This window comes from Corylus avellana, chromosome ca9, assembly GCF_901000735.1.
Source record: "Corylus avellana chromosome ca9, CavTom2PMs-1.0".
NCBI classification, from domain to species: domain Eukaryota; kingdom Viridiplantae; phylum Streptophyta; class Magnoliopsida; order Fagales; family Betulaceae; genus Corylus; species Corylus avellana.
This window is the reverse complement of record NC_081549.1, coordinates 17527777-17542523: the sequence shown is the minus strand read 5'-3', so window position 1 is coordinate 17542523 and position 14747 is coordinate 17527777. Positions and strand designations below refer to the sequence as shown.

At 38.1% G+C, this 14747-nt stretch overlaps 2 protein-coding genes across 2 annotated transcripts; both read left to right on the top strand.

The window, feature by feature from the left end:
• The first annotated feature begins 2073 nt into the window (after window positions 1-2073).
• On the top strand, window positions 2074-5647 carry LOC132161663 (PWWP domain-containing protein 5-like). The gene is made up of 3 exons (XM_059571833.1): window positions 2074-2184; window positions 2280-3018; window positions 3301-5647. The coding sequence occupies exons 2-3, from the start codon at window positions 2289-2291 to the stop codon at window positions 5214-5216; spliced, it is 2646 nt and encodes an 881-aa protein (XP_059427816.1). The 5' UTR covers window positions 2074-2184; window positions 2280-2288; the 3' UTR covers window positions 5217-5647.
• A 2457-nt stretch (window positions 5648-8104) lies between these two features.
• LOC132161662 (uncharacterized) lies at window positions 8105-13445 on the top strand. Its single transcript, XM_059571832.1, has 9 exons — window positions 8105-8364; window positions 8735-8932; window positions 9021-9287; window positions 9803-9837; window positions 9922-10017; window positions 10527-10680; window positions 10781-11454; window positions 11671-12750; window positions 13008-13445. The coding sequence occupies exons 1-8, from the start codon at window positions 8250-8252 to the stop codon at window positions 12712-12714; spliced, it is 2583 nt and encodes an 860-aa protein (XP_059427815.1). The 5' UTR covers window positions 8105-8249; the 3' UTR covers window positions 12715-12750; window positions 13008-13445.
• The last annotated feature ends 1302 nt before the right edge of the window (window positions 13446-14747 follow it).

The window sequence follows — 14747 nt, the reverse complement described above, 5'->3', positions numbered from 1 at the left end:
TTAAGTTGTAGCTTATTTGTGTGCATTTTTTGTGCTTTAAGTGATGTGTTTTTGTTCTATTGGTTGCTGCAAAAGACCTCTTTTGCAGATGGACAGCATAGGAGGTTTATCCTATTTATTATTAAGCTTAGCTGATTACCCCACTCGTCAGATCGCTTCCAGAATATTACCGCTTTGGAAAAACCTCTTATGTGGTCGAGTTGCAAAAGTTGCCTTTTGCAGCAACCAATACGGTGGGTACACATCAGATAGTTGCACATAATAGAATAGGATCAAAAACATTGAATTTTTTTCTCTCTCTCCCACTTTCTCTCCTCTCTTTTCTTCTCTGGTTCATTCATCTTCACCGAAAATATTTTTTCCTCTTTCTCTCCCACCATTCACCCACCACATCCACTGAGTAGCAAAATCTGTTAGATTTCTTTTGGTAGAACCTCCTGGAATTCGAACAAAGAAATCATAGAGAAATTCCATCACAGAGAAATCACCCATAAATTCCAACAAAACCCATAATCAATTCAAACATACCAGAATCTTAAGCTTCAAATTCAATCAAAGCAAGAACTTTTCTCTACCCATGGAGTTGGGTTCGGCCGGAGACAAAGATTCTGGTTGCTAGAGATGGTTGAATACTGGTGGCAACCATCTCTCTGTCTACGGTCGAACCCACGGCTACTCTACCGTGACCCGCGTGGGTCACTGTCGTTTCCAACTTTCCATTAAAAAAAACCAAAATTTTCTCAAACGGTTTGTTGAACGCCCATATGATATTTGCAGGAACTAGTTTATTGAATTTATTAGATGTTTGGGTGATTGGGTTCAATAAATTTATTAGATGTTCCATGTGAAAGTTTTCTCAAACCAAAAATGGAGAGCAACCCAAAGGTGAAAATGGAGAGTGAGTCGTTTAAAAAGGAGAAGCAAAATGCTGATTGTGTTAAGGATGGCGCCAGCCATGGGTACGGCAAAGTGAAGGTCGTAAATGGCAGGTTGGGTGATGAGTTTTCTAGTTGGGTTCCAGTGGGGGTGGGTTTGGCCTGTTGGGTGATGGGTTTTTCGGTTGAGTTCCGGCCGTCCGTGAGGGAGAGGGAAGAGGAAAGAGAGAGAAAGAGAAAGTGGAAGAGGAAGAAAGATGAAGAAGACTGAAGAAGAACACAAAGACTCGTGTGGGATGAAGAAGAAATCCCGTGTTTTCGATCCTATTCCATAAGCTGTGCTTCCCTTACGTGTCACATTTGTATTGGGTGCTGCAAAAGGCTGGGTTTACAGACCGACCGCATAGTAGGGTCACTCTACCGCTTTAGCATAAACCGCTTGATCTGCACCACGTGGCCACTCGAATTCCCATGTCTTGTCCCTGAAGCGAGAAAAGTGAAAACCATTGGTTACCGCACCGGATCGGATCCTTGCAATAGGGAGAAAATTACTCATCAATAATTTTTCAAATCTTGGCCATCCTATTTTAGGGTTTACAACAGTATCTTATTAATAATAAAATATTATTTAAAATTTTAAAAATAATAATAAAATAATAAAAAATATGGGATGACTAATCACTTTATTTTTGTCATAGGATATGATCGGGTGGAATAAAATTATCTCAAGTTTAAAATGAACTGAAAAATATTAAGTTTATGGCTATGTGAGTGGCTGATCACTCTCTCCTGACAAAATGCCATATAAGATGGCTAGTTACCTCTTTTTTTTGAAAAAAAAAAAAAAATTATTTAATTATTTAATTTTATATATATTTTTTTAAATAAATTTAAAAAGTATTTTATTATTAGTGCGTGGCGGCTTGTATGCCCTTAGTCTCTTCTGACAAAATGCCATATGAGGTGGCTAGTTATCTCTTTTTTATTGAAAAAAAAAATATATATATATATTTAATTATTTAATTTTATATATATTTTTTTAAATAAATTTAAAAAGTATTTTATTATTAGTGCGTGGCGGCTTGTATGCCCTTAGATCACATTGGATGGCTAAGATTTCAGAAATTCTTGGTGGGCAATTTTCCCGGATCCGGATCCGTACTGCACCCCCCACCGCACGGATTTAACCACGCCTCACCCCACGCTCCCAATTCCCTCTCATCGAGCTCTCAAACACCGTCTCTCTGCCCAACCTAAACAAAGGGAGGAAGAAAAGGAATATGAAAAAAGAGGAAAAAAAGAACGAAAGGTACAAATATATTTTTCCTTTCTCTCGCTTCGTTTGTGTTTGGTATATTGTAGGGACTTCACCGTGATTAGGGCTTGTATTTATTTCATTTTTAGGGTTTCCTAATGTCTGCAAATCCCGCTCATATCGACCTCAACTCCGACGTCGTTTCGTATGACCTGGAAAACGAGGTTTCTGGGGCTAAGGGTTCTGGAGCTGAAACCCTAACCGAGTCTTCGAAGGGTCAGGGTCAGGGTCAGGATCAGGGTAAGGTCGAGGGTTCTTCAATGGGGCGAGTAGTGGATGAAGTTGGGAACTTTACCGGAGCTAATGATTCTTTGGAGGGGGCGTGTGGGTCGGACATTGGTGGTTTTGATAGGAATGTTGTGCTTGATGCGAAGGAGGAGGATGGTGGGATTGAGGGTGCAGAGTGTTCGGTGGAAGACGGGGTCGTTGTTGGGGAAGCAGAAGATGATGGAGAGCCGGTTTTGGAGTCGAAATGTGGTGTTGGGAATGTTGGTGCCATATTTGGAGATTCAGGGTCTAATGAGAAGAATGGTGGGGAGGATGAGTCTGTGAAGGAAGTTTCGGAAGGTAAAGATATGGGTGCTACGGATAGAGATTCTTTGGTAACCTTCGGAGCAGCAGGGAATGTAGGGAGAGATGGAGGGGATAATCCAAAACTAAATGGAAAAGAAGAGGAGGCAACGCAAGTAGCTGGAGGGCGGGATCAAAATGAGCAGCGGGTTCATGCTGAAGAGATTTCGGGTATCGGCCAATTACAAGATGCTGATGCCTCAGGTTGGATTCAGCCTCATTCGGAGTCTGTTAGCCAGTTACCGGCTGGCATTCCAGGTGTGCAAGTAGAAGTAGCTGATATCAATTACTCTTTGCATAACGAAAATTCCATTGTGGGTACTCATGTGTCCAATTTGGTTAAGTCTGAGGTTTTAACTTCGGAAGAATCCGAATATCAGACCATGGAAATTGATGCAGTTTTAGAGACCAATAAGGATCCAACCACAGGCAGTGTTGTTTCAGAACCTGGGTCTAGTCCAAATACTCAGGACGATGACAATCTTTTTAATCTTGTTGTGGATTTGAATCCATATACGATGACTGATGGGAATGTATCAGGTGATGGTGATGAAAATGTCAAATCAGCTGTCTCAAAACTGGAATTCCGTGTTTCTGATCTAGTATGGGGCAAAGTAAGGAGCCATCCCTGGTGGCCTGGGCAGATTTGTGATCCTTCAGCTTCATCAAATAAGGCAAAGAAGTACTTTAGAAAAGACGGTTACCTGATAGCGTATTTTGGGGATCAAACATTTGCTTGGAATGATGCATCACGGATAAAGCCCTTTCGGGCACATTTCTCGCAAATGGAGAAGCAGAGCACTACGGAAGATTTTCGCTATGCTGTTGACTGTGCTTTGGAAGAGGTTTCAAGACGGGTAGAGTTTGGGCTGGCCTGTTCCTGCTTATCAGAAGAAGTGTATGCCAAACTCAAAACTCAGATAATAGTTAATGCTGGAATCAGGGAAGAATCAAGTCGAAGAGAGGGTGGGGACAGTTGTTTAAATGCAACTTCTTTAGAACCTATGGAACTTCTTGAGTACGTTAAAGCATTAGCTCAATTGCCATATGGTGGAGCTGACAGACTAGAACTTGTAACTACACTGGCTGAATTGTTGGCCTTCTATCGCTGGAAGGGTTATTCTCGACTGCCTGAGTTCAATATGCTTGGTGGTTTGTTGGAGAGTGATGAGGAAATTCAACTAATTGGGGAGGCGAAGAATCATGGAGAAGTGAACAATGGGTCTGTGTCCTCTGGAAAAGGAAAGTCAAAGAGTCGAGCTAGCTCTTCCCATAAACGTAAGAACACCTTTGGAGATGGTATGAACCCCGGCAAAAAAAAGAAAAGCTTGCCAGATTTGCCCACTGAGAAGGGCTTGCTTACTCCAAATGGTGAAAATGTATCAGGAAGGAAAGCTGTTAGGAAGTCGATTTCACAATCTTCTGGTAAGAAACGCAAGGCAGCTGATGCCATGTCTGATGACTCAGCTGGCAAACATGGTAGAAGTCCTTTGTCAACAGGGGCTGCTGATGAGACTATACAGACAAGGAAAACTTTTAGCGTTGGAGATAGCATTCGTCGGGCTGCAAACCAAATGAGTGGGTCAAGTCCAATACTCAAGTATGGTGATGGAATGTCTCAAGAATCTGAGGTCACGAATAAAAACAAACAAAAACCCATCTTGGAGTTTTCTTCTCCTCAGGATATGCTGTCCCAGCTGTGCTTGACTGCCATAGATCCCATGAAAGGATACAGTTTTTTATCTGTAGGCAGCTTTTTCTTGGAATTCAGGAATTCTGTTAGCATGAATGATCCTATATTAAAGGGGTATGAACCGTCTTTGAAACAAGCGTTTGGTGGTAGGACTGGAAAAAAATCAACCAAGGCTGGAAGAAAATCAACTAAGCCGGGAATCACTGAAATGTATATGCTGGAGCGTATGAACGACTCTTACTGGACTGACAGGATTGTTCAAAGCATTCCTGACGAGCAGTTATCACTAGAAAATCAGAATGAAACAAGTGATAAGCGTTTTCCCACTGTCGAACCACAAGCAGCTCTTGAAGGGTGTCTCAATCTGGATCCTAAGCAGCAAAGTTCTGGTGAAAATCTTGAATCCGACGAAGCAGTGAAGCCAGTGGACCACTTGGAGGAGAGTTGTGAGCAAGATCTCTCACCCACAGCTCTGATTCTAAACTTTACAGACTTGAATTCTGTTCCTTCAGAAGCAAATCTCATCAAGATATTTAGCCGCTTTGGGCCTTTGCATGAATCAGAGACTGAAGTGCTGAAGAAGAGTAGCCGTGCCAAGGTGGTTTTTGAGAGACGTTCTGATGCAGAAGCGGCTTTTAGTAGTGCTGGGAAATACAGCATTTTTGGACCTTCTCTTGTCAGCTACCGCCTCAAGTATTTGCCTTCTACACCCAGTAAAGCTTCTCCCGGTGCAACAAAGCCAGGCACAAAAGACACCCCCTGAGCAGAAGGCAAATCAATATGATGCTTTCAATTTTCTCACTTCGATGTTCATTCAACGTTTGGTAATTTGTGACGAATCAACTATTTACTCAGTGCTTGGTGCTTTGAGGCTATCTATGGTCGCCATGAATAGATTATGTTAGCGGCTTAACTCTAATGCGATTAGCATGCAAATAGGTAGGATTGAGCAGTTGACTTTTTTATTGTTGTGAATAAATGTAGGAAGCAGACTCAGTCAATATTTCTGACCATCTTGTTTGTTTTTCAACTGGCCAAATGAGTGCAATTTTACTCTTTTTCTGTCTGAAAGTTTTGCTAGAGCAAGAGGTTGGGAACATGTCAAAGGCTTTGGAAATCATGTGTCTTATTGGTTGTTTGGATGTTGTAAACTGCATTTTAAGGTTTTATACCAATATAGTCTTAAGTTCATTATGTGCTATGATCAATGTCACTTTGTCGACGGTTTGTTTTCTTTGCTATATGTGATACACACAGATATGCCATTTCATTTTCTTTTCTAAAATGGGGAGAATTCATTTAGGGTCCAGATTTTGTTACTTTTAGGTCTTGCTAATTTCAGTCTAGTTAAATTCTACCACCTCTGTTTATTTTAGATCTTTGGTTTTGGATATATATATATATATATATCATGTTCCATAAAATGATTAAATTTGTTATTTATCAAGTCTTTTTTATATTTTTCATACTTTTGTTAAAATAAAGTATTTTGATGTGATGTAAAGATGAAATAGTTAATGTATTATCATAAACTGTGGTCTTCCTTGTCATTATCTACCCATCATGTCCTTGCCACTTTGGCTGCAAAGGATCTTCTCCATAATCATAGCAGAGATTCAGGGAATGTTTTCAAACTCATTATTATGATCCGTCCTCGCATATCAGATTTCACATTTTTCCCGGCGCGCGCACACTATGGTAAAATTGGAGCCATTTCTTTCTTTGCCATCCCCTGGCCCGGGTAAAATTTTGCAAGTATTCAAATTTTTATTTTTATTTTTATTTTTTATTTTATTTAGATAAAAAAAAAAAATTAAAAAAAAACACACATACACACACACAAAAGGTAAGAACAAATGCCCGGTTTGTTACTGTTTTTTTTTTTTTTTTTTTAAGTGTTATATGATATAATAGTCAAAATTATTTTTTACTTTTTTGAGTGTGTTTTATGTATGAATTGTTTGTTAATATTTTTGTTTAAAGAAGATAAAGTAAAAGATAGAGAATAAAAAAATTTAATAGATGAAGAGTTTTCGTTCAAATTGGGTTTGATGCAATTTCTCTAATTTAATTTATGAGTAATTTTAAATAGGGTTAAATACTATATTCCCCAATGTGATTTAACTTCTTTATTTTTTACTCATTAGGGTTTACTTTTTATCATATGAGGTACTTTTGGTTTGCCTAAATGTGAAGATAGTACCTATTTCTAAATTTCGTCTAAAATTTGGCAGAATGCCATGTTAGCACTAATAACAACGTGTCCATATAATTAATTAAAAAACAGCCGGGTGCCCTCACCGCCCCCAAACCGGCTATTTGGGGGTGGTCGAGCCACCCCCAAGGAGCAAAGGGCCCCAAATGGCCAAGGGGTAGCTCATTTTTTATTTTTAAATAATAATAAATATAATTTTTTAATGTTTTTATTTTTTAAAAAAATTATTATTATTTTTAATTAATTATATGGATATATGTCAATTTATTATTGGTGTTGACGTGACGTTTCATTAAATTTTGGATGAAATTTAGATGGAGGTACCATCAATGTCTTTAGGCAAACAGAGGTACCTCCTGTTATAAAAAAGTATACCTTAGGGATAAAAAATAAAGAAGTTAAACCACAAAGGGAATAAGGTATTTAACCCTTTTAAATATTCATCTCGCATCCAATTTTCATAAACCACTCACTGTCACATTAGCCATTGAATTTATTTTATTTATTTTTGAAATAAAGATTGATTCAAGGGTTGATGGTATGAGAGTGAGATAAGAAATGAATAGGCAGCATTGCTCACTAAATTCATGAGTAATTATATTTAGTAAATTGTGTTAAAGAGGGGATATAGACCGAGACACAACTATGAGAGTGGGGTACAACTTAATAATATGGCAACAAAAATCAACCATAAGATCAGTACTGGCAAAAAAAACAAACAAACAAGGGTTGGTTATCGATTTATTTATCATATTAAACATAAATGTTGTAGTGATTGTCAACCATTAGACTAGTATTGGTAAAATAAAAAAAAAAGAAAAAAAAAAAGGAAGTTGATTTTCACTAACACGTTACTTCAGTAATATGACAGTTGTATAGCAGTATATTAAATAGTATTATGGAATTGATATTTGTCCTTAACAAAAGTGATGCATATGATTGATCTATTTATCGTATTAAAAATAGATATGACAACGACGATCAACCATTAGATCAGTATTGGTAAAAGAAAAATACACGTTATCTCAGTTATATGACAATCTTATAATAGTCTATTAAAAGGTATTACTGAATTAATATTTATTTTTAAAACAAAACAAGTGATGCATGTGATCCATCTATTTTATTATATCAATTTAATAGACTGAATTTAAAAAAAAAAAAAAAAAAAAAAAATCTCTTCCACCTTCGCTAAACGGCAATCTGACCGTCCACTTCGCGTACCCAGCATTTCATTTCGAACCAAAGGGTTCTGAGATGAAAAAAAGAAAAAGAAAAAAGAGAAAACCAACGTTCCAAATGTCGCAGATAACGTTGACTGCCTGAGCCTATCAGGGTCCACCACCAGAGTGTAGACCATTATTTGGGTCAGAGTATAGTACACGAAAGACGCTCTCATTCTTTTTGCTCATTTTTCTTTTTATTTGTCCAAATTTTTAAACCGCCGCTTCTCCAAAGTTCAAAAAACTCCCTCTACACAAAACCACTCACTAGTTCTCCCTCTGATCTTCGAATTTCAAATCCACCAACGCCAGCGCCGTCTCAATTTCCCGTTGGATCCGCTGCTCCGAATCTCTTCGTATGGACGAGGCCGTTAAGAGAAACGGCCTTCAAGCCAGACGGCTCAGCCTCATCGACGTGTCGTCCGAGGACGATTCCCTCCTCACCAGCGACTCCCTCGACCACCCATCTTCAGGTACTTAGCCAAATCAAAATGAAAAGGGTTTCTTAATTTTGTTTTCAAAATCAGCAGATTTTTCTTTTTCTTTTTTGGAATCAGCGATTACAAGTTGACTGATCTTGTTCATTGTGCGGTTCTGATAGCTACTGTAGTCTGTAGACGAAATGAAGTCTCTTTTTGTTACAGTTTAGATTGTTTGGGTCTTTTGTTTAGGTTATTTGTTGTTTCATGTAATTTAGCAATTGGGTATTTAGGTAGCTAGAACAAGAGCAATCTGGGCCAAATGGGTCTTGTAGGTCTTGAAGAATTGCTTTGATTTCAATTTATGTTTATTTCTTTCAGTAATTGCTATTATAAATCTAATTTAATTTAATATGGTGCTCAGAAAACCAGGAACACAGACATGTTGAGCTGTCGGAGGCTGTGGATTCTAACATATTAGAGGACACAGCTGGGACTTTTGAACATAGGGAACTTGTGCCTCAGCCATCTGAATCAGTGGAACCAGAAGTGACTAGAAGAAATGCCAAATATAACTTGCGCAAAAGTTTGGCATGGGATAGCGCTTTCTTCACAAGTGCAGGTACGCTTTTCAATACAGTATTTCAAATTTGGGACCTTTGATTTGACATGGTGAGAGTCTGAGAGATATATCTTTTGGGTGTGTTCAGGCGTTCTCGAACCGGATGAGCTGTCTAGCATTATTGAGGGAGTCGAAAAGGGTGAAAATCATATGTTGCCTGGGATTCAAGAGGAAGTTCACAGATCTGCTGATTCGATTTCTACGTTGGAAAGCGACTGCTTGACATTAGAAACTCTTGAGGCTGATTTGTTCGAAGATGTAAGAGCTTCAATCCAGAAATCCAGTAAAGTGTCCAATGCGGCAAATGCAAGAAACAACACTGGATCAGGAGTGACCGAAACCCATAGTGTTGGTTGTAAGTATTACTTTCTATATCTACACTTGGTTTAGGGCATATAGATATATATTGTTCAGCTATCATTCCCTTTGCATTGTACATGTTGATGTGCTGAGCTCATATTGATCGAGTGAACCTCGTTAAATCAACACTTAAAACCTTAAATTGATAGAACATGATAAATTTCACTTGTAGGCTTAAACTCTCCCCTTAATAAGGTGAATTGACGGAGACAAAGTTCGAACTCAGGATGTTTGGCTCAAATACTATGTTAAATTACTACTTATCCAAAAAGTTTAAATTGATAGAAAATGGTAAATTTAATAATTTAATTAATATCCTAACAAGCATCTGTTTAGTGGTTAAAACATAGGTTCTTTGGTTGGAGGACTTAATGAATCAATGGAGCCCTTGTATTGTGCCTACAATACAAGGACGTATTCTCAATCGAACCCCATATAACTTGAGCTAAAGCCTAGAGCTCTTGTAGGCAGACTTATTCTCGTACTAACAACAGTGTCTTATGTTTTCAGCTTCAAAGAAGGTGGACCTTGCATCTCGAAGTAAGGTAAGTCCTAAGCATGGCACCTAGGAATTGTGAATATTTTTTAACCGTTTAGGAATACCTGAAATAATATTGGTACAATTTCAGATTAAGCCCAAACCAGCTTCCATCAAGCCAAATGTAGGCTTGCAAGGACCAAGGAAAACGACAAAGCAAGTTTCTGTTTGTCCGCAAGTATCACAGGTGTGCATCCGTCTTTCAGACATTCTAGTCATTCGTTTGTTTCATTTTCACTTCTCATATAGTGAAAGAGTAGTAACCCTAGGGGTAGGTAGGTCAATCGGCTGAGGATTACGCCTCATGAACTAGAAGTCACTAATTCGAATCTTTCCTTCCTTCTCCCCTTGAGGTCAATTACTTTTATATATATAGTGAAAGAGCAGCTAGCAATCTAAAAGTCGTGTTCATTATGCCCATGGTTTGCACATGACTCACTGGATTTTCCAGGCTGATCCAAATGGAATGGAGATGGCTACTTGATAATGATACTAGTCATTTCCTTAATTCATAAATTATTTGGCCTGTTTAACCTAAAGTAATATATGTTACTTGAAATCAATACGATGGCAATAAACGTTTTGGCCCTTCAGTTGTGCTAACTAATGTATAGGCAGAATAAAAATTATTAAACATAATGGAAAGATCTGACCTTGTGTATTGTTACTGACCCTTTTCTGCTGTCTAAAATGAAGTCATTTGCTACGAGAGGAGAGCCTACACCATCTCTTGCAAAGCGACCGAAGGTACTATTCAAGGACAGACCAAGCTCAACAACATTAAGCAAGAGGGCTTCTATGAGTGATAAGCATGTCAAGATGGGAAAGGATAATGAAACAAATGCAAGTGGTAATAACAACTTATTTAGTCAGATCAATTTCTAACAGGCAGAACAGTTTTCACTCTTATTTGAATTGAAGTACACTTCAACTTAATTCCACTCTCTCAGGTAAAGGGGCTCCAGTGTCGAGAATACCTGCTTCGGGTGGTTCACGGAATATTGTTCCTAGGCCTGCAGCATCATCTAAATCCTCTTCTTTTGGTTCATCAACTGCAACCAAGACACAACCAACAATGTCTTCCTCAATTGATAGTTCTGGCAGTGCTTCTTCTGACAATGTTAGTAAATCTATGCTCAATTCGACGAAAAGAAAAATTGAGTCCAGAACTGGTCAACCACCTTCATTTGGTTCAACCTGCAAAACACCATCAAGAACTGCTTCAAGAAATAAAGCTCAGTCTGGCAGTTCTCATCTCTCAACTTTTTTGACGTCTGTGTCCAAGCTCACCCCTAGTACATCACCTGCTAGCTCTATCAGTGAATGGTCTTCAGAATCTTCATTATCAAGTTCTACTGTTAAACAAAGATCTAATAGTTCAAGAGCTAGCCTTGACACAGCTTCTTGCAGAAGGGTCTCTGTAGACAGCAATGCAACTCATGTTTCAGATTCTCCGAAACATTGTAATGAGCAGGGATCAGTTAGGCATGAAACTCAGTTAACTGGATTACTTGGTCAATGTGTAAAAAAACCTTCTACAGGAACTGGTACACTTCCTCATCCAGCTTCTATGAGACCTTCAGGCCTTCGGTTGCCATCACCTAAAATTGGCTTCTTTGATGGGGTCAGTTTTTGCTTTCCCTCTTATAATTGTTGTGTTCTAGTTGGGAAAAAGAGTTAGAAGTTTTTAAGATGGAGGTAAAAGATATAATTTTAAACTGTCTAGGCTATATAATTAATAAAAGAACTTGTGATGAGGTTTGGAAATGTTTTTGGAAAAATCACCCCTTATTCTCTTTCCTCACGTCAAAACCTGCATCAAATTTTTTATACTATGCAGGTGAAATCAGCAGGACGCACACCACCTGGAAGTATACCAACTCATCCTTTTGTACCCAGTGGCTTGCCTAAAATTGGAGCCGGAAATGTTACCCCAAGTGTAGGCAAGGCGAAAATTGGAAAGCTTCAACCTGCCAGAACTCCAATGGCAACCAGGAGTGTAAAACCGGATCCTCAGGAAACTTCCTTGAATATAAAACCTAGATCTCTTACACCTCTTCAGGAATCATCGTTTTCTGCAATCAGAGGTTCTACTGCATCAAGGAGTGCCAAGAGATGTCCTGGCATATCTCCAAAATTTCAAAACAGTTTATGTCCAAAAACTGGTGGAGAAAGTCATTTGAAAACTGAGGAAATTGAAGCTGAAGGATGTGATATTGGTACATGTGATTCAGATGTTGGGATTGCTGAAAAAAGTAGCAGCTTTGATTTTTTGAAGGATAAAGTGAGTTCAGAAACTAAGGGCAGTACACTTGTAACAGATATGAAGGTCACTCCTATTAATGTAGGGCTTAATTCTAGTGATTCAGGTTCCACTTTTTATGTTGAAAATGTAACTCCATGTCCAAAAGTGGGTGAAGATGCAACATATATCCAACATAATCTCGAGAATGATTTGCATTTAATTAGTAGCACTATTGAGAAGGAAGAGTTCAAGTTTGAAGATCAAGTTGATGGTTTGAGCAGACAAATTGGAGCTATGGATATAAATAAGGAGAGTCAGAACAAGCTCATTGGTGATTCTCTTTCTCAGTTACATGTTAGCAGCAAAGATGATTCTGCTGCTCTGGAGTTATCCTGTCAAAGGGAGCTTCATGATTGTTCTCAACAGGATGGAAATTTCAAACGTTTCTCAAAACCTACTCCCTCTCTTTCTCCAACCACCTTCGAAATTACGTCTAGCATGAGGACACCTTTTTCTGTCAAGGATTCTTTTTGCAATATGGATGGACTTTTTGATGTTTCAACAGGGTCGACGGTGGTAGAAGTAGAGAAGACAGCCACCTTGACTTCTCTAGAAATCAGTCTGAAAGAGAACATCTGAGACAGTGCAACAGCATAGCAGTTAATTTTCTTCAAGGCAAGTGTTTCTTTAAATCTACTGATATACTGGATTTGGTTGTTGTAAGAAATGCTGGCGTAGATTCTATCCTATCCATGCTACATAAATAGTTGAATTTAAGCTCTTTTAAGCTTTTTTTTTTTTTTTTTGTTGAATAAGCCTCTATATTTTACAAACCATTTATTGTAGGTTTTAGAGTGAAAACTCTTTCCGTAAGGTTTCTGGAATTGTGTTGTCCATTTATCTCAGTATCTTGTTGTTCTGATTACATGCAGATATTGCCATGCCTGATGACAGAATTGTTTCAGATTTAAAGCTATGTGGGTGGCTGAAACCAATATATGATGTCTTATAGGACCTTCCAATTGCATTGGCCCCTGTTGGCATTGTAAATTGTATCTGAAGTGCATATTCAACCACAAGTTATAAGATGGTGGTGCATGCTTTTGGGGGAAGGAAGAAAGTGTTCATGCGTGTGTAGTTTAATAATGCCATGTTAAGTTATTAATAGTTTATCTGTTGTACTTTGGAATGTTATTGATGAGGTACATTTGGATAGAGTGGTACTTTAAAAGCTCCTGTGTACTTTTATTTTGTCAACCCAGATTATTCGTGTGAATGATTTAGTAGGCAGCTGGTTAAAGAAAATGCTCATATTTTGTTAGGTTTCATTCAAGGAGCTGATTTTTGGTCTTTGCCATGTTTAATTACCATTTCACTGTGAAAACAAATCTAACACACCATCAAGTGCTGAAACAATGAAATTAAGATAAGATGTTTTGTGCTAAATTGATAATCTCCTTTCTTGTCTTGTCCACTTCAGTATATTATTACATGAAAATTGAAAAACAAAGCAGGGCCTCATTGATAAACCCTAATTACAAAACTATGTGCTATCCACCTAAAATATACTTTAACAGGGTTTTCACTATACATGAACATTTTGCGTATTTCTGATGTCAGAAAATAATGAATTGGAATGTGTGAAGAAATTATGAGTTGCTGTTAATCATATCATCCATCCAGACCCAACATGGGACTTAATACTTTGGTAATTGACATAAAATACAGGCACTAAGAAACTGATCTACCAATCTTTCTGATCCATACATGGGACCTTTTTTGTCTTTCTGATCCATCTAACAATGTTAACTTGACTAAAAACTGATCTAGCAATCTTTCTGATCCATACATGGGACTTTTTTTGTCTTTCTGATCCATCTAGCAATGTTAACTTGACTAAAAACTGATCTAGCGACTGTCAACTTGAGGTTTTTCGAACATAGACTATGATGACACAAGATTGAGTGATAGTTTATGGGAGAAAAAAAAAAACAATATTATGATGTAAAATTGAGTCATGATGTTGGGGATCCTTGCCTCTGCTTTGGGTTTGGGCAAGGGTATGTGAGAGGAACTCCGAACTTTCCTTGTTAATATCACTGTAGCATTTCTCTTTGGGGGAAGAAATGACAGGATCAGAGATTCAGATCCATAAAACACAACCTATATAAATTATAATGCTTCCTCAGCCCCAAGTCCTCATAATCAGTCGCAGACATCTTACTCAAAGCAACGAACATCTCTCTCTACAGCAACTCGAATATTCTAGTCCACAGATTTTAATTTATGTTCATGGCTTCTTCTTCTGGCCATGCAAGTATGAAGTCTTCGACTCTTGGGATTACAAATCAGGCGTCACAGCCACGATGGACCGAGAAAGAGGTCGAACCAAGGACCTATGGAAGAGAAGCAGGGCTTACAGAAGATGGATCACTCACTGCCCAACTTGACAAAGTACGCATAAATTGCCATGTTAATGAGAAATAAGAATATAGCAGATGTTACGATTCGTCACCAGTCAATTTATCATCAAATTAAGAAGAAACCAATGACAATTTGCTCATGTTCGATGAAATTGGTGGTCTCGCTGAGAAGCTTATGAAATACATGATCTCTTTATCTTTTATCTCCTTTTTTTTTTTTTTTTTTTTTTACATGTTTTCTTCTTCACT

What these genes read in the sequence shown, in the direction of transcription:
- LOC132161663 (XM_059571833.1), top strand. Translation starts at nt 2,289, where the DNA reads ATGTCTGCAAATCCCGCTCATATCGACCTCAACTCCGACGTCGTTTCG. An exon ending in GTTACCGGCTGGCATTCCAG is followed by an intron (nt 3,019 to 3,300) that starts GTGTGCAAGTAG and finishes GGAATGTATCAG; the next exon opens with GTGATGGTGATGAAAATGTC.
- LOC132161662 (XM_059571832.1), top strand. Translation starts at nt 8,250, where the DNA reads ATGGACGAGGCCGTTAAGAGAAACGGCCTTCAAGCCAGACGGCTCAGC. An exon ending in CCTCGACCACCCATCTTCAG is followed by an intron (nt 8,365 to 8,734) that starts GTACTTAGCCAA and finishes TATGGTGCTCAG; the next exon opens with AAAACCAGGAACACAGACAT. An exon ending in AAATTGGCTTCTTTGATGGG is followed by an intron (nt 11,455 to 11,670) that starts GTCAGTTTTTGC and finishes TATACTATGCAG; the next exon opens with GTGAAATCAGCAGGACGCAC.